This window comes from Phyllobates terribilis, unplaced genomic scaffold (genome assembly GCF_046119375.1).
Source record: "Phyllobates terribilis strain yellow unplaced genomic scaffold, ASM4611937v1 Scaffold_673__1_contigs__length_839561, whole genome shotgun sequence".
In the NCBI taxonomy this organism is placed as follows: Eukaryota; Metazoa; Chordata; class Amphibia; order Anura; family Dendrobatidae; genus Phyllobates; species Phyllobates terribilis.
The window spans coordinates 613,624-633,226 of NW_027363433.1; the positions used below are offsets into that span (position 1 = coordinate 613,624).

The 19,603-nt window shown below is 41.1% G+C and overlaps 1 protein-coding gene across 1 annotated transcript in view; it reads left to right on the forward strand.

The window, feature by feature from the left end:
- The window catches only part of LOC141235452 (uncharacterized), a 36,865-nt gene extending 22,429 nt beyond the window's left edge, over nucleotides 1-14,436 (forward strand). The window contains exon 7 of the mRNA XM_073668132.1: nucleotides 10,569-14,436. Coding sequence (XP_073524233.1) covers nucleotides 10,569-11,980 — 1,412 coding nt within the window. The 3' untranslated portion in view covers nucleotides 11,981-14,436. The remainder of the gene's footprint in view (nucleotides 1-10,568) is intronic.
- The last annotated feature ends 5,167 nt before the right edge of the window (nucleotides 14,437-19,603 follow it).

Genomic DNA, 19,603 nt, shown 5'->3' on the forward strand with positions numbered 1-19,603 from the left:
GGCAAAAATGTGGTTGTGTATTTGGATGACATTTTGATTTATTCGCCGGATCTGGAGTCTCATTGGCGGAGCGTACGTGAGGTATTACAGTTATTAATGGACAATTCACTTTTTGCTAAGCTGGAGAAATGTGAGTTCGCTGTACAGAGAATTAGTTTTTTGGGCTACATTATCTCCAGTGAAGGTTTTGAGATGGACCCGGTTAAAGTTCAAGCTGTGCAGGAATGGCCTAGGCCTATTGGTTTGAAATCGATACAGAGGTTTTTGGGTTTCGCCAATTATTACAGAAAATTCATAGGTTTTTTTTTAGTTTGCTGGTCACATGACCATTTTGCCTATTTAATCCGGCTCCGCCCTCCTGGCTTTGCTGGACTTCATTTGTATTTACTACTGTTGAGCTAGCTTGTTGCTCTATTGCCGTACTCTGTTAGTTTTGCTAGGTCTTATGACCTCTCTGCTTTTTTGTTGTGTGTTTGTCTTTGACTGCTACTATTTCTGCTAGGAGGTGTCCAACTAAATCCCCGTCCTTAGATCTTGTAGGGATCCCTCCCCCACATCTATGGGTCTGCGTTCAGACTAGCCGAGGACTTTTGCGGGTCTGATCGCAGGATCAGGTTCCCCGTTACATCGTAGGGATCTAGTTTAGTTCTATTGTAGGGACAGATCTCCTGCCTTTCCTTAGTCTTTGTAGCAGATCATAACAGTGAGTAGCTGTCCTGGAGCGCATTTTGTGGAACCGAAGGTAGGACTGCCTGATATTTTTTATGGTAAACAGCAACATTTTTTTTCCTTTAAAAATGCTTGTTTGTTATATTTTCGTTTGAGACCGAGGTCCTCTGGGAATGAATCACAGCGCATTGGGTTTATTATGTCACTTTTGCGCAAAGAACCACAGGGTTGGGCCTTTTCTCTCCAACCTAATGATCCGTGTTTATGTTCTGTTGAGGAATTTTTTTCTGCTATGGGGCTATTATATGACGATCCTGATCGAATCTCATCTGCTGAATCAGAACTTAGACGTTTGAATCAGGGGTCAGATGATGTTGAAATTTATTGCACACACTTCAGGAGATGGGCTTCAGAAGTTAAGTGGAATGATTCGGCGCTGAAGAGTTTATTTCTTGCTGGTCTGAGTGAAAGGGTTAAGGATTTGCTAATTGCATTCCCTGCACCTGAGACTCTGCAAGAAGCTATGCAGTTAGCTGTTCGTGTGGACAGGAGAATAAGGTCCAGGGTCAATGATGTAAAGACTCCTGTAACTTCAGGTCCTAGTTTCCTGAAAAACTGCTTTGACAGCGGAGAACCAATGGAGGCTGGGGCGATGTCACTCCGCTCTCAAGAAAGAGATCAGAGATTCACCGAAGGTTTGTGTCTTTATTGTGGTAAAGCTGATCATTTGATTAAGTATTGTGAGCGTCGTTGAAGTAAAGAAATAAAAAGGTCAGTTATGCCCGTATAGCTTGTTTACGCTCTGTAGAAGTGTTCCTTTCTGGGTGTACTACTCTGCAGGTAGATTTGATTGAATTTCAGGTATTTGTGGATTGTGGTTCAACACTTAATGTGATTTATAAAGGGTTTTTGGAAAAACTTAAATTGAAATCCAAACCTTTGTCATCTCCTATTTCTGTGATTGCAATTGATAACACTCCTTTGAAATGTATTACTCACAAGACTGCTGCATTTCCCCTCACTATCAATGGTGTTCACCAAGAAATTTTGGACTTGGTTGTTTTGGATAATTTGCCCTCTCCAGTTGTTCTAGGATTGCCTTGGTTAAAACTGCACAATCCTTTGTTGGACTGGTCTACTAATGTGATTAAGTCTTGGAGTCCGAAGTGCTATGATAAATGTTGTAATGATCGCATTGCTGCTGTGGAAAAAGAGGAATTACCAGTACCTATTCAAGATTTTGGAGGGTTTTTTCGGAGGAGGAGTCTCAAGTTTTACCTCCTCATAGGGATTATGATTGTGCCATTGAGTTTGTTCCCGGTGCTACTCTTCCCAAAAGTCGCTTGTTTAATCTTACTATCCCTGAAAGAAAGGCCTTGGAGGAGTACATAGAGACTAGCCTGGCTGCTGGTCACATTAGACCTTCTAAGTTGCCTGTGGCAGTCGGATTCTTCTTTGTTAAAAAAAAAGGACGGCGGTTTACGTCCATGTCTGGATTTTTGTGAAATTAATACAATTACCGTATGCAATTCCTACCCATTGCCGTTAATTCCTGACTTGTTTAACCAGTTAGTGGGAGCCAAGTGGTTCTCAAAAATTGATCTCCGAGGGGCATACAATTTGTTACGTGTGAAGGAGGGTGATGAATGGAAAACTGCTTTTAACACTCCGGTAGGTCATTTTGAGAATCTGGTGATGCCCTTCGGTCTTACCAATGCACCTGCATTTTTGCAGAACCTTATTAATGACATCCTGAGACCTTTGATTGGTAAGAATGTGGTTGTGTATTTGGATGACATTTTGATTTATTCACCAGATTTAGAGTCCCATTGGCAGAGTGTACGTGAAGTTTTGCAATTATTGAGTGATAATTCACTCTTTGCTAAGCTGGAGAAATGTGAGTTCGCTGTGCAGAAAATTAGTTTTTTGGGCTACATTGTCTCCAGCGAGGGCTTTGAGATGGACCCTGTGAAGGTTCAGGCTGTGCAGGAATGGCCTAGGCCTGTTGGTTTGAAATCTATACAGAGGTTTTTGGGTTTTGCCAATTATTACAGGAAATTCATTAAGAATTTTTCTGTAATTGTTAAACCTCTAACCGATCTCACCAAGAAAGGTGCGAATACTACCTAGTGGACTACTGAAGCCATTGAAGCGTTTGAGTATCTCAAAGAGAGGTTCAGTTCTGCCCCTATCCTTATACAGCCTGATGAGACCAAACCTTTTTTGGTCGAGGTCGATGCTTCATCGTTGGGGGTCGGAGCAGTTTTGTCTCAGGAGAACAAGGGTGGAGTACATCCTTGTGCCTTCATTTCGAAAAAATTTTCGGAAACCGAACTCAATTATGATGTTGGAAATCGGGAGTTGCTGGCTATTAAACTTGCATTTGAACACTGGCGTCATTTTTTGGAAGGCGCTAGATTTCCTATTCAGGTTTTTACAGATCATAAGAATTTGATCTATCTGGATGCTGCCAAGTGCTTCAATGCCCGTCAAGCTAGGTGGGAACTTTTTTTTTCTCGGTTTCATTTTTCTGTTACCTATATCCCTGGTACTAAGAATGTTAAAGCCGATGCTTTATCTCGCAGCTTCTCTCCTACGGTCGGTACCGAGGAGGAGGAGAGCATTTTGCAGAAAGGAGTTGTGGCGGCATTGGACTCCGATTTGGAGAATGGGATTCTGAATGCTCAAGATGATGCTCCATCTAACACTCCCCATGGGAGGTTGTTCGTGCCTAGAGCCTTTAGGAGAGATTTGTTTGTGGAGTGCCATGAGTCTCGGTTGGCAGGTCATCCAGGAGTTTCGGAGACTAAGAGACTTATCAGTCGCAGTTTTTGGTGGCCTGGATGGCAGAAGGAAGTCATCAAGTGGGTGCGTCAATGTACTGTGTGTGCTAGGTCAAAGGCTTCACATACTCCTGCTGCGGGGTTGCTTTGCCCTCTGGAGGTTCCTAGTGCGCCTTGGACGCATCTCTCTATGGATTTTATTACTGATCTTCCTGTGTCCGAGGGTTTTACTGTCATCTGGGTGGTCGTAGACCCTTTTAGTAAGATGTGTCATTTGGTTCCATTCATTAAGTTGCCCTGCACCAAGGCACTCGCTAAGGCGTTTGTTAAGGAGATTGTCAAGCTCCATGGCGTTCCCACGGATATTGTTTCTGATAGAGGACCTCAGTTTGTGGCTCGCTTTTGGCGTGCTTTTTTTGACAGGTTGGGAGTCCATTTGTCATTTTCGTCTGGGTATCATCTTGAGTCTAATGGACAGACAGAAAGAAAGAACCAGGATGTTGAACAGTTTTTGCGTTGTTTTGTGGCGGACAATCGAGGTGTGGTCTGAGTTTCTGCCTCTCGCAGAATTTGCTCTTAACAATCATGCATCCTCCTCTGCTGAGTGTTCTCCTTTTTTTTTGTTGCACTGGGAGACATCCGTCTTTTGGTTCGTTCTCCAAATTGGGGTCGGCGGTGGCGGAGGATGAGAATTTTTCCGGTGATTTGGAGAGAGTTTGGACTAATGTACGTTGTAACCTGAAAGAGGCTAACAAGAAGTCCAAGAAGTATTTTGACAGGAAACGTAAAGAGGTTTTGTTTACTGTGGGTGACATGGTTTGGTTGTCCTCGAAGAACTTGCGGTTGAGGATTCCCTCTAAAAAACTGGGTCCTAAGTTTGTGGGTCCATTTAAAGTGCTTCAGGTTGTTAACCCATCTGCTGTCAGGTTGGATGTTCCTACTTTCTGGAAGATTAATTCTGTGTTTCATGTTTCCTTGTTGAAAAAGGCTGACGTTTCTAATAGGGACGCCACTGTCACAGTTCCTCCTGTGGTGGAAGACGGTGAATATGAAATTTCTCGTATTTTGAATTCAAGATGGCATAGAGGGATATTACAGTATCTTGTCTCCTGGAAGGGTTTCGGTCCTGGAGACCACTCCTGGGTAAGGACGGATGATGTCTCTGCTCCTAGGCTTGTTAAAGCTTTCCACAGGAGGTTTCCTGATAGGCCTGGGCCTGGAGGATCTGGAGGATCCTTATAGAACAGGGGGTACTATTAGGACCCTCCTGTTAGTTTGTGCTATCTTGTGTTTTGCGGTCACGTGACCAGCTGCCTATATATTCCAGCTCCGCCCTTCTGGCTTTGCTGGACTTCAGTGTTTTTTGCCTGTCTCTCTAGCCAGGTGCTTCGGTACCTATCTCTGTCTAGTTTGCTTGGTCCTCTGGGACCTCTAGTACTTTTTCTCAGTTTATCTTTTTGCTCTGCAACAACTTCTGTTAGGAGGTGTCCCATTTTTGTCCCAGTCCTTAGTTCTTTTAGGGACCCCTGCCTTTATTCTATAGGTCTCCGTTCAGACTAGCCGAGGACTAAGGCGGGTCTATTCACAAGGAACAGGCTGCCCGCTGCATCGTAGGGATTCAGCTTAGCCTTACTGTAGGAACAGCTTTTCCCATTCTTTCCTTAGTTTATGTTGCAGATCATAACAATATTGGTGCATAGGTTTATAGAAGCCATGTTGCTTTTCAAGAGCCATTGTGCTGCAAATGTGGAAACCTCAGTTTTTCCACTGATAGATGAGTGGGGACTTGTTTTTTGTGAGATGAGTTGAAGTTTTTATTATTTTTGCCAACATAACATTGGTGGCTTTTTATTCCATATTTGAGAGGCAGAATAAACAAACAGTTGAACACCACGCTCAACTGGTTCATCCTGTGAGGTTTCTGTGACGAAACAGCTTCTAATCTTAATCAGCCAGACGTCTATGTTTGTTAAGCCAAGAGAAATACACTATTGTGTTTGTATTGACTTGTGAATGCATGTATTTTTCTTTGGCTGGTCAAGCAGGACATACTATTATGTGTATAAACCTAAATGTTGACTTCTCTTGGTCTGGAAACAAAGATGTTTGTTAATATGCTAATTACATATTGTATTAAAGCCACCTAATTATTGATTTACAAGAGTCCTCCTGCTATACCAACTATGTAAATTGATTAAATGCACAAACAATGAGACGTGAGCCCAGTGGAATAATATCTTCCCTTATTTTTGACCTGTGAATGTGTACTTGAAAGGACAGTTGTAACTATCTAAGGGACATACAGTGAAGGAAATATTTATTTGATCCCTTGCTGTTTTTGTAAGTTTGCCCACTGGCAAAGATATGAACAGTCTATAATTTTAAGGGTAGGTTAAGTTTAACATTGAGAGATAGAATATCCCCCCAAAAATCAAGAAAATCGCATTGTATAAATTCGATAAATTTATTTGCATTTTGCAGTGAGAAATAAGTATTTGATCCCTCTGACAAACAACATGTAATACTTGGTGGCAAAACCCTTGTTGGCAAGCACAGCAGTCAGACGTTTTTTGTAGTTGATGATGAGGTTTGCGCACATGTCAGGAGGAATTTTGATTCACTCCTCTTTGCAGATCATCTCTAAATAATTACAATTTTGAGGCTGTCGCTTGGCAACTCAGAGCTTCAACTCCCCCATAACGTTTCTATGGGATTAACCTCTTTAAAGCCCAAGACGTACTAATGCGTATCTGCGCCCTGGGACTTAAGAGCCAGATACGTATTGGTACGTCATGGCGATCCTGCCCGCACACAGGCTGTGCAGGTGCGATCGCCACCGGGTGTCAGCTGATTGTCACAGCTGACACCCGGTGCTATGTGCTGAGAGCGGTCCCGTACCTATCGCAGCATTACGGTGGCAAGGGGAGGTGATCGCGATACTCACCTCTCCTGCCGGTGTCTAACGCTGTCTGCCGCTGCTTCCTGGATGTTGCCATGACGACCCAATGTCGTCATGACAACATCGGGTCCCCAGACAGCAGGAAGATACTTTGGTCATGCGCAGTGCATGACCAAAGTATCTTCTGCATCTGCAGCGTTGACAGCCTGTATAGCACAGGGATGGTGCTCCACCCCTATGCCATACAGGCGATCAGGATAAAAAAAAGTGAAAGTCTCATAGTGGGACAAAGAATAAAAATAAAAAAAAGTGTTAAAAAATGAAAAAAATAAATAAAAACAAATTTGTAAAAAATTATAAAAATAATAAATAATAATCCACCAAAAATAAAACTATAATGTACCCATCAATAAATATTATGAAAAAAAAACACATATTTGGTATCGCTGCGTCCAGAACGACCTGCCCCGTAAAACTGTCCTACTAGTTAACCCCTTTAGTGAACACGGTAAAAAAAAAAAAAAAAACGAAGCAAAAAACAATGCTTTATCATCATACCGCCAAACAGAAAATGGAATAACACGCGATCAAAAAGACGAATGTAAATAAAAATGGTACCCCTGAAAGCGTCATCTTGTCCCGCAAACAAACAAGCTGCCATACAGCTCCATCAGCCAAAATATAAAAAAGTTATAGCTCTCATCATAAAGCGTTTCCAAAACTTTTTTTTTCTAAAAAATAGCTTTTATTGTGTAAAAGCGCCAAAACTTATAAAAACTATATAAATGTGGTACCGCTGTAAACGTACTGACCCGAAGAATAAATCTGCCTTATCAATTTTACCACACGCGGAACAGAATAAAAAAAAATTAAAAAAACAATTCCTGAATTGTTGGTTTTTATTTATTCTGCCTCCCAAAAATCGGAATAGAAAGCGATCAAAAAATGTCACGTGCCTGAAAATGGCAGCAATAAAAACGTCAACTCATCCCGCAAAAAACAAGCGTCACATGACTCTATCGGCCAAAATATGGAAAAATTATAGCTCTCAAAATATGGCGATGCAAAAACTAGATTTTACAAAAAAAGCGTCTTTTAGTGTGTGACAGCTGTCAATCCTAAAAACTCAATATGATCCTGGCATCACTGTAATCGCACTGACCCGAAGAATAAAGTCGTCTAATCACTTATACTGCATGAGGAACGGCATAAAAAATAAACGCTAGGGTTAGGGTTAGGGTTGGGTTTAGGGTTAGGGTTGGGTTAGGGTTGGGCTAGGGTTAGGGTTGGGCTAGGGTTAGGGTTGGGCTAGGGTTAGGGTTGAGGTTGTGGTTAGGGTTGGGCTAGGGTTAGTGTTGGGGTTGGGATAGAGTTAGGGTTCAGCTAGGGTTGGGTAGGGTAAGGGTTCAGGTTAGGGTAGGGTTAGGGTTGGGCTAGGGTTAGGGTTGGGATTTTTTTCAAAAGTAAAAAAGAAAAAGGTAACAATATGGCAACTAGTGTTGAGCGCAAGTGCTCGCTACTTGAGTTTGCATCGGGTGCTCGAGTATCGCGAGTGCTCAAGTGACATGCTCGAGTGTCCGCCCCATATGCTTCGCGGCCATCAGGGGCACATCCGCTAATTATTCAACCAAATTTTACATTCAAAAAGTCAAATGGTGCTCTTCCCCTTCCGAACTCTGCCGTATGCCCAAGCATTGGTTTTCCCCCACATATGGGGTATCGGCTTACTTAGGAAAGATTACACAACAAGATGCATGGTGCAATTTCTCCTGTTACCCTTATGAAAATGCAAAACTGGGGGCTGAAAAACATTTTTGTGGGAAAAATGTGAAAATTTTATTTTCACAGCTCCATGTTATAAACTTCTTTGAAGCACATGGGGGTTCAAGGTGCTCACCACACATCTAGATAAGTTCCCTAAGGGGTCTAGTTTCCAAAATGGTGTCACTTGTGGGGGGTTTCCACTGTTTAGGCACATCAGGGGCTCCCCAAACGCAACATGGCGTCTGCTAATTATTCAAGCAAATTTTACATTCAAAAAGTCAAATGTAGCTCCTTCCCTTCTGAACCCTGCTGTGCCCCCAAACAGTGTTTTTTCCCCACATATTGGGTATCTGCGTGCTCTGGGGAAATTGCACAACAAATTTTGTGGTCCATTTTTTCCTGTTACCCCTGCGAAAATTTAAAAAAAAATGGGTCTAAAGTAACATTTTTGGGAAAAAAGTTAAATGTTAATTTTTTTCTTCCACATTCCAAAAAATCCTATGAAGCACCTGAAGGGTTAATACAATTCTTGGATGTGGTTTTGAGCACTTTGAGGGTTGCAGTTTTTAGAATGGTGTCACTTTTGGGTATTTTCTGTCATAAAGACCCCTCAAAGTGACTTCAAATGTGATGTGGTCCCTAAAAAAATGGTTTTGTAAATTTTGTTGAAAAAATAAGAAATCGCTGGTCAACTTTGAACCCTTATAGCTCCCTAATAAAAAAAAATTTTGGTTTCGAAATTGTGCTGATGTAAAGTAGACATGTGGGAAATGTTATTTATTAACTATTTTGTGTGACATATCTCTCTGAATAAAAATTCATAAAAAATCTAATTTTGAAAATTGCAAAATTGTCAAATTTTTGCCAAATTTCCATTTTTTTCACAAATAAAGGCATTCCTCACAGACTCTTTGGAAAATGAAAGGTGGAATCTGATTGGTTGCTAAGGGCAACTGAGCCAGTTTCACAGATCTAGTTTTCACAGATAGATCTCCCCCAAATCTGTTTTCTTTTCAGATGATTCAGATAACACATAATGGCAAATAATTTAAATACAGATCAAAGAAAATGGATTTTAACAGAGTATTGGAAATCTCAAAATGCTGAGACCGTTAGAGCAAGTTGGGTTGAAACATTTGATACTCAAGCCCCAAAGAGACAAACCATTTACCGCATTCGTGACAAATTCAATGCCACTGGCTCAATCCTTAATGCTCCAAAAACTGTACAGATAATAAACAACTTGTTGCTGAAACATTTGTTCAGAGTCCAAAAAAGTCCACCAGAAGAGCCTCTTTGGAATTGTGAATTTCACGAGCTTCTATCATGCGAATCCTGAAATCTGTTGGGTGGAAAGCTTATCGTCCACGTCTAATTCATGGTTTATTGGAGGATGATCCAGACAGGTGGCTACAATTTAGTGAGATTATGCTTAAATAAATTGAAGAAAATCCAGTAATTTTAGATAACATTATGTGGAGTGATGAAGCTTCTTTCAAATTCTCCGGCCATATTAACAGACATAATTGTATTTACTGGTATAATGAGAACATGCATTTAACATTAGAGCAACAACTAAATGAGCCTGGTGTCAATGTTTGGGGTGGGATTTCAAGTTTTGGTGTTTTAGGACCAATATTTTTTGATGGAACAGTCACAGGAGATAAGTATCTCAAAATTATAATGAATCAAGTTGTTCCCCAGTGACAGCAACAGCCTAACTCAAATGTTTTTATTTTCTGTCCACCTACTTTTGGACCACCCTGTGTGTGTGTATGTATATATATATATATATATATCAGTTAGGTCCATATATATTTGGACAGAGACAACATTTTTCTAATTTTGATTTTAGACAGTACCATAATGAATTTTAAACAAAACAATTCAGATGCAGTTGAAGTTCAGACTTTCAGCTTTCATTTGAGGGTATCCACATTAAAATTGGCTCCATAGAAACTCTCGTAGACCAAGGTGGGACCCTTGGGTTCCCTGGCCTTTTTTGCTCGATGGACTATCAGCTTCCGAAGCTACCTCCTCTGTGTGGGGGCCCGCCAAAAGTGGGAGGCCACCAGTTGAGGAAGTTAGGCCTGGAAGTCGCAGCTGTTCTACTCCTAGGCGGGCTAGCGGAAGAGTGAGACTGTGTAATTTTGCACCATCTTGGGTATTTGCTGGGACTGTTTTATGTGTTTATTGTCCTTTTGGTGGTTCAATAAAGTATTGCCGCACTGTTTTACCCTCACCCTGTTTTGTCTGAGTAGTATTATGCTCATGGAAGACCCTGGGTCTTCACAGTTTCTTATTAGACTATGAACTGTCATTGTCTTGGTGAATAATTCTATATTTTTACCTAACTTGCTATTTTTACGGAGAGTTTAAGTAGAAATGTCCAAAAATATAAAATTCAAGGATATTTTTTGTTCAAATATAACAATTGGTTTTATTCTTGGCAGATGACTGTAGCAGGAGATCAGAGGGACAGCTGGTATCTTCAATTTTTAAATCAGATGTTCTAGAGATCCCACAGGATACAACTGAAGTGAATGCCATTACTCCAGATGTACCATCATTCCTTCACAGCAAAGATCTGTCATCTGAGCCTTTGAAACAGGTCCTGTCTTCGGATTCATTACCAACTACTAAGGAAAATCAAAGTCACAAAATAAACATTAAAAAACAAATTGCTCCTAAAGCAAATAGTTTTCCCCTCGAAAAGTGTTTTCCTAAATGTCAAAAAATTCACAAAGCAGAAAATAGATTTTCTTGCTTCAAGTGTGGGAAATGTTTTAGCCAGAAATCAAATCTAGTTAGGCATGAGAGAACCAACACAGGGGAGAAGCCTTTTTCCTGTGCAGAATGTGAGAAATGTTTTAACCGGAAAAGTAATCTTGTAATACACCAGAAAACTCACAGAGGTGAGAAGCATTATTCATGTTCAGAATGTGGGAAGTGTTTTAACGATAAATCATATTTTGATAAGCACCAGAGAACTCACACAGGTGAGAAGCCTTATTCATGTTCAGAATGTGGGAAGTGTTTTAACCAGAAAGGGCATCTTGATAGCCACTGGAGAACCCACACGGGGGAGAAGCCTTTTTCCTGTTCAGAATGTGGGAAATGTTTTAACCACAAATCAAATCTTGTTAAGCACCAGAGAACTCACACTGGGGAGAAGCCTTTTTCCTGTTCAGAATGTCGGAAATGTTTTACAGTGAAATCAAATTTTGTAAATCACCAGCAAACTCACACAGGGGAGAAGCCTTTTTCATGCTCAGAATGTGGAAAATGTTTTAACCGGAAATGGAATCTTGTTATACACCAAAGAACTCACACAGGGGAGAAGCCTTTTTCATGTTCAGAATGTGGGAAATGTTTTAACCAGAAATCAGATGTTTTTAAGCATCAGAGAACTCACACAGGGGAGAAGCCTTTTTCATGTTCAGAATGTGGGAAATGTTTTATCAAGAATTCAAATCTTCTTAGTCACCAGAGCACTCACGCAGGGGAGAAACCTTTTTCCTGCTCAGAATGTGGGAAATGTTTTAACAAGAAATCAGATCTTGGTACCCATCAGAGAACTCACACAGGGGAGAAGCCTTGTTCCTGTTCAGAATGTGGGAAATGTTTTAAGCAGAAATCAGATCTTGTTTCACATCAGAAAATTCACACAGGGAAGAAACCTTTTTCCTGTTCAGAATGTGGTAAATGTTTTAACCATAAATCACGTGTTTCTGAGCACCAGCGAACTCACACAGAGATTAAGCCTTTTTCATGTTCAGAATGTGGAAAATGTTTTAAACACAAATCAAATTTTGTTAAGCACCAGCAAACTCACACAGGGGTGAAGCCTTTTTCATGTTTATAATGTGGGAAATGTTTTGTGATGAAATCATCTCTTTTTAGTCACCAAAGAATTCACACAAGGGAGAAGCCTTTTTCATGTTCTTAATGTGGGAAATGTTTTACACGGAAATCAACTCTTAATAAACATCAGAGAAGTCACACAGGGAAGAAGCCCTTTTCATGTTCAGTATATTGGAAATTGTTTTAACTGAAAATTCCTTGTCATTCCTCATGTTTGACCTCGTTAAAATGAAAAAACTCATAATCACATTCCGTGTCAGCGCCGTTCTAGTGGTGTTGAGACTTGCATTCCAGGGGCTCATGTGAGGTTGCTACATCACACAAGTCCTGCCCCCAATTGGCTTCAGTCGGCTTCACTGTCGCCGCCTTTGGACTTGTTGAACATCAACAGGAAGCCAGGGCTCCAGCTTCTCTCCGACTTCCTCTTATTGTTTGATTTGTTTGAAGGTGGGGACAGTAACGCCAGCACTGATTGGGCGCAAGGCTCACAATTACCTCACATGAGCCTTGGGAATGCAAATGATGACACCTCTGGATTGGGAAGTTTGTGTAATTGTTTTTATTTTAACAGAATCAAGCATGGGGAATGAGAAGGGGTTGTCAAAGTAGTCGACAACCCCTTTAAACATCAAAAATCCCACATAGAGACTAGTCATTATCATATCTAGAGTGTGAAAAATGATTTTCTAGAAAATTATATCTTGTTGACCATCGAAAACAATTCAGACAGGGAGAGAAACTATATATGTTATTGGCAAACTGTAAAAAAACAGATAACTGACATTTGTATAATTAAATGAGATAGAGCTATTGCTTTAAAACTGACTGTATTTTTTGGACTATAAGACATACTTTTATCAAAAAAAAAAATCTTGCTACTAATTGAGAGCGTCTTGCAGACTGGAGGCAGATTTCTGTGACAGAGGAGAACAATGAGACAGTGTCCTTCCTGATCACTGAAAGCACCGCTCTCTCTCCTCCAGCTCCACACTTATCTAACTGATTGGTGCAGAGCATGAGAGGAAGGTACCAGGACCTGCACAGAAGCTGCACGTCCTGAGTGAGCAGCTGAAGAACCTTCCACCCGACTAGCTCAAGGACCTTTCAGATCATGTAATCAATCACATGATCTTGAAGGAACTACAACATGGGGTCATGTTTGTGTATATATAGTGTATGTGTATGCAAATGTGTATATTTAGTAGAGCTGTATATATGTAAGTGTGCATACAGTGGCATGTAAAAGTTTGGGCACCCGTGGTCAGTATTACTGGTATTGAGAACAGTTAAGCAAGTTGAAGATGAAATAATCTCTGAAAGACCTAAAGTTAAAGATGACACATTTCCTTGTTGTATTTTAGACAAAAGAAAAAAATATATTTTAAAAATTGCAAAAAGGTAAATGGGCCGATGCAAAAGTTTAGGCATTCTTTCAGATTTGTGTGCTTAGATACCTTTGACCAAGGTTTCAGACCTTAATTAGCCTTTTAGAGTTATGGCTTTTTCACTATCATTGTTTGGAAAGTTCGGGTGATGCTCCCTACTTTATAAAAACCCAACCTCCTCTAACCTTGTGTCAAAAAACCAGCAGCCATGGATTTTTCTAAACAGCTGCCTAGCACTCTGAAAATGATACTTTGATACTTGAAAAAGGGGGTGCAACTAGGTACTGACCATGCCGGGTGCCCAAAATTTTGCATCGGAGCATTTTCACTTTTGTAATTTTTAAAATGTAAAAAATGACAATATGTATATTTTTTCTCCTAAAATACAAAGGAAATGTGTCACCTTTAATTTGAACCTTTTTAGAGATAATTTTATCTTCAACTTGATTAACTGTTCTCAATAACAGTAATTTTGACCATGGGTGCCCAAACTTTTACCTGCTACTGTGTGTAGCAGAGTTGTGTTTGTATATGTAAATATACATATGTAGCAGAGATTTTGTATGTAAATGTACATATGTAGCAGAGCAGTGTGTATGTAAATGTGCATATGTCGCAGAGCTTAGTGTGAGTGCACTGTCCATTCAGCAGTGTTGTGTGGGTATATATGTTCGCTGTAAATATTCGTACTGTGAAGCTATGTGAATAAAACACATGGTGCAGAGACACACTAACAAAAGATTTATTACTTTGCTATTCTGTACTAGTGAATTAGAGTCACGAGAGTCTTTGGGTGCTCTCATCCGCTGGCGTGGATTTCTTTAGAAAGACTACACAGGCCAGAACTCATCCCACTCAATGCCCATACTCCTTTGCCGTGGGCAAAACACTACTCAGACAACACAGGGTGAGGGTATCACACTCGGAAAAGACTTTATTGGGTCACCAACATTTAACAACATACAGTGCATTGAGAAAGTATTTGGCCCCTTGAACATTTCTACCTTTTGCCACATTTCTCGCTTCAAACATAAAGATATAAAATTCTAATTTTTTGGGTAAGAATCAAAAACAAGTGGGACACAATCGTGAAGTGGAACGAAATTTATTGTATATTTTAAACTTTTTTAGCAAATTAAAAACTGAAAAGTGGGGCATGCAATATTATTCGGCCCCTTTGACTTAATACTTTGTAGCGCCACCTATTGCTGCGATCACAGCTGCAAGTTGCTTGGGGTATGTCTCTATCAATTTTGCACATCGAGTGGCTGAAATTCTTGCCCATTCTTCCTTGCAAAACAGCTCGAGCTCAGTGAGGTTGGATGGAGGGCGTTTGTGAACAGCAGTTTTCAGCTCTTTCCACATATTCTAGATTGGATTAAGGTTTGGACTTTGACTTGGCCATTCTAACACCTGGATATGTTTATTTTTGAACCATCCCATTGTAGATTTTGCTTTATGTTTGGGATCATTGTCTTGTTGGAAGATAAATCTCTGTCCCAGTCTCAGGTCTTTTGCAGACTCCAACAGGTTTTCTTCCAGAATGGTCCTGTATTTGGCTCCGTCCATCTTCGCATCAGTTTTAACCATCTTCCCTGTCCCTGCTGAAGAAAAGCAGGTCCAAGCCATGATGCAATGACTAGAAGCAATAGGTTGAAACTGAATGGGAGGAGACACAGATTAGATATTAGAAAAAACTTTTTGACAGTTAGAATGATCAATGAGTGGAACATGCTGCCACGAGAGGTGGTGAGTTCTCCTTCAATGGATGTCTTCAAACAGAGGCTAGACAGACATCTGTCTGAGGTGATTTAGTGAATCCTGCTTTGAGCAGGGGGGTTGGACCAGATGACCCAGGAGGTCCCTTCCAACTCTACCATTCTATGATTCTATGCTGCCACCACCATGTTTGACAGTGGGGATGGTGTTTTGAGGGTGATGAGCTGTGTTGTGTTTACGCCAAACATATAATTTTGCATTGCGGCCAAAAAGTTCGATTTTGGTTTCATCTGACCAGAGCACCTTATTCCACATGTTTGGTATGTCTCCCAGGTGGCTTGTGGCAAACTTCAAACGAGACTTTTTATGGATATCTTTGAGAAATGGCTTTCTTCTTGCCACTCTTCCATAAAGGCCAGATTTGTGCAGTGTACGACTGATTGTTGTCCTATGGACAGACTCTCCCACCTCTGCTGTAGATCTCTGCAGTTCATCCAGAGTGATCATGGGCCTTTTGGCTGCATCTCTGATCAGTCTTCTCCTTGTTCGAGATGAAAGTTTAGAGGGACGTCCGGGTCTTGGTTGATTTGCAGTGGTCTGATACTCCTTCCATTTCAATATGATCGCTTGCACAGTGCACAGTGCTCCTTGAGATGTTTAAAACTTGGGAAATCTTTTTGTATCCAAATCCGGCTTTAAACTTCGCCACAACAGTATCTCGGACCTGCCTGGTGTGTTCCTTGGTCTTCATGATGCTCTCTGCACTTGAAACAGAACCCTGAGACTATCACAGAGCAGGTGCATTTACACGGAGACTTGATTACACAAGGTGGATTCTATTTATCATTACCAGTCATTTAGGACAGCATTGGATCATTCAGAGATCCTCACTGAACTTCTGGAGTGTGTTTGCTGCACTGAAAGTAAAGGGGCCGAATAATATTGCACGCCCCACTTTTCAGTTTTTAATTTGTTTAAAAAGTTTAAAATATCCAATAAATTTCGTTCCACTTCACGATTGTGTCCCGCTTGTTGATTCTTCCCCCAAAAAATAGAATTTTATATCTTTGTTTGAAGCCAGAAATGTGGCAAAAGGTAGAAAAGTTCAAGGGGGCCAAATACTTTCACAATGCACTGTATATTACAGAGTAATCGTGCAAGTGACAGTCTCACCCTTCGACTGGCTTGCCGTGGATTTGAACCTCCATGTCTTTGGGGCATCTTGGGCCAACTACTACAACCTGCAGCACCCCTCTTTTGGCAGACACCCACTGAGAGGAGGCAGCGGCAAGCTTAGGAAACTGACCAAGCACAGTGAGGTATGTGGCTAGGTGACCGAATTCTCCCAACCTGGGTTATCTAACAAATTCATGGGCTCAGTATTGGGCAGTGAAGCAGTTTTGTAATCCACCATCTGTAACCATGGTCCCCAGGCTGAAGTCCCCTTTTTTAACCCTCAGATCCCATTTCAGTGCATTATCCCACAAAATTGGGGGAGATGGTCATGGCTGTTCTCTCATTGTTCAATTGTTTAATAAGACTGCCTAATTATCCTCCAAATGATGCAGAATAGTACACTGCCGGGGGCTGCTGCACTCCGTAATCAGCAGACATTTCACAAATTAGTATACAAATAGGGGCATTGGACAGTCTCACATGAAACAATTGTGGTTCCAGGCAAAATGTGTATAACCTGCGCTGCTGATGAAGATTCCAGGACGCAGATGAAATTATTCGTACAGGTTAAAAGTCAACGTGTTTCGAAGTCATATGCAACATCTTCCTCAGGACATAACCTAATAGGTTCCATGTATAACTTCATCAGTTTTATATGCGGTCTTTTTGAAAAAACGCCAAACAGGAGAACATGATGTGTCAATTTCATATGTAAACCCATTAAAAAGAGGTCGGTTGAAGTGTTAAAAGACAGAAAAATATTGAATATATTAATTGCATTAAAACATAATATTGTATATTAATAAAAACTAAAAAATAATTTTCATACCATTAGTGTAAAAAAAAATTGTTATATGAGTATATTCCTAAATGGGGTGCGAACTGGTGCCCAATTGATTTATTGGCGTGTGAATGTGGTTTAACAGTGCTGTATGCCACCTAAGAGTTTGATCAGAATAGAGCTGCAAAATTAGTTCATTATGAAAGGGGAAAAAAGGGGAATGATATCCCAATGGTTTACAGTGGGTGCGGAAAGTATTCAGACCCCTTTAAATTTTTCACTCTTTGTTTCATTGCAGCCATTTGGTAAATTCTAAAAAGTTCATTTTTTTCTCATTAGAGTACACTCTGCACCCCATCTAGACTGAAAAAAAACAGAAATGTAGAAATTTTTGCAAATTTATTAAAAAAAAACCTGAAATATCACATGGTCATAAGTATTCAGACCCTTTGCTCAATATTGAGTATAAATACTAAGTGAAGGGCTAAGTGCTAATCTTTAATTTATATTTAAAATATATCCAATCATACCAAAAAATTGTGTTGTATATGCAGCCAATCGAATATGAGCTTTTTGTATTGATTTGTGAAACGCGCTAAATATCTCAAAAATGTATATATAACTGCTCATTGAAAAAACAATTTTAAAATAAATAGATAATTGATTAAAAGAGAATCTGTCATTTGTTGATCCTGGGATATTATTAATCATGTTAATATCTTGATGAATTGGTTCATAAATATAGATAAAAATAGGATAAATAAAAAAGGGGGGAGGGGTTGATCAAAGGATTAATTAAAAACTGTTAAGTGGGAGTATGTTCTCCCCGTGTTTGCGTCGGTTTCCTCCCACACTCCAAAGACATACTGATAGGGAGTGTAGATTGTGAGCCACATGGGGGACAGCGATGATAATTATGTATGTAAAGCGCTGCGGAATATGATAGCGCTATATAAAAACAAAGATTATTATTAATAAAAATGATTAAAGGAACACATCTGTGATTTCAATGTAAAAAGTTAGAGATGCGCTAAGAAGTGAATCCAAAACTGAAAAATCTAGAAATAATTGCGGTATTTCATGTGAATATAAACCAATAGAATATATAGGTAAAGGTTCCCAAAACAGTGTTTCCTACCTTCTGTTATCTTCTGACACTAATGATCTGTGCCATATGAAAATTCCTATGGATATATCCGTATGATGATCCTTTTGTTTGCTCCAAATGAACTGTCCTGTAGAGCGTTGCATTCTGGCCAATAGAGATCCTGGAAAATATCCTGCAGAGCGTTGCACTATGCTCAATCAAGATCCTGAAGAATGCCAAAAAAAGTCTGTCCCATTTTGCCGGGTACTGGATTATGTGTCTGTGTGTCCCAATCTTAGGTGCTGTCATGGGGTGTATGTGTCCACAATCCACGTGATTGATAAGGAGCTGAGCGATATGGATGTGGTGCCGGCTGGTCACTGTATATCGCGCAGTGATTCCAACAGGCTGCCGCCTTTGCCGCTAAGTGACATCACTCAGGCAAAGTGGACTCTCCGTCAGGAAATGAATTCCAGAGTGAATACCTTTCTTACACTTTTCCGCCTTCATCAGAGATGGTGCCTGTTACCTATGGCGTTGTTTATATAGGTGCCTGTTACCTATGGCATTGTTTATATAGGTGCCTGTTACCTATGGCAGTGTTTATATAGGTGCCTTTTACCTGTAGTGGTGGTTATATAGGTGCCTGTTACTTATGGTGGTATTTATATAGGTGCCTGTGATCTATGGTGGTGTTTATATAGGTGCCTGATACATTTGGTGGTGTTTATATAGGCTCCTGTGACCTATGGCGGTGTTTATATAGGCCCTTGTTATCTATGGCGGTTGTAACGGGTCTGGGAGGTGGAACCTCTGAGCAACTATACAAAGGGGCAGTCCTTGTAAGGAAGCGGGTGACACCCAGGGAAGGCGGGCAGGTAGTCACGGCAAGTGACAGGGACAGTCTCTGGGTAGAAGGGCAGGAGGTCACGGCAAGTGACGGGGACAGTCTCTTGACAGGCGGGTGGTCACGGCAAGTGACGGCAGGGTAAGAGTCTCTAGACAGTCAGGTGGTCACGGCAAGTGACAGCAGGATAAGAGTCTCTAGACAGGCAGGTGGTCACGGCAAGTGACAGCAGAGCCTCCAGGTAGGCTAGCAGGTGGATAGCAGATGGGCGCTCCCAGGTGAGCGGGCAGGAGTCTCTGGACAGGCAGGTGGTCACGACACGTGACGGCAGAGCCTCCAGGTAGGTTAGCAGGCAGGTAGCAGATGAGCGCTCCCAGGTGAGCGGGCGAGAATCTCTGGACAGGCAGGTGGTCACGGCACGTTACGGCAGAGCCTCCAGGTAGGCTAGCAGGCAGGTAGCAGGTGAGCGCTCCCAGGTGAACGGGCAAGAGTCTCTGGACAGGCAGGTGGTCACGGCACGTGACAGCAGAGCCTCCAGGTAGGCTAGCAGGCAGGTAGCAGGTGAGCGCTCCCATATGAACGGGCAGACTGATCCATAGACAGACTGGCAGGGCTGGTAGGCAGACTGT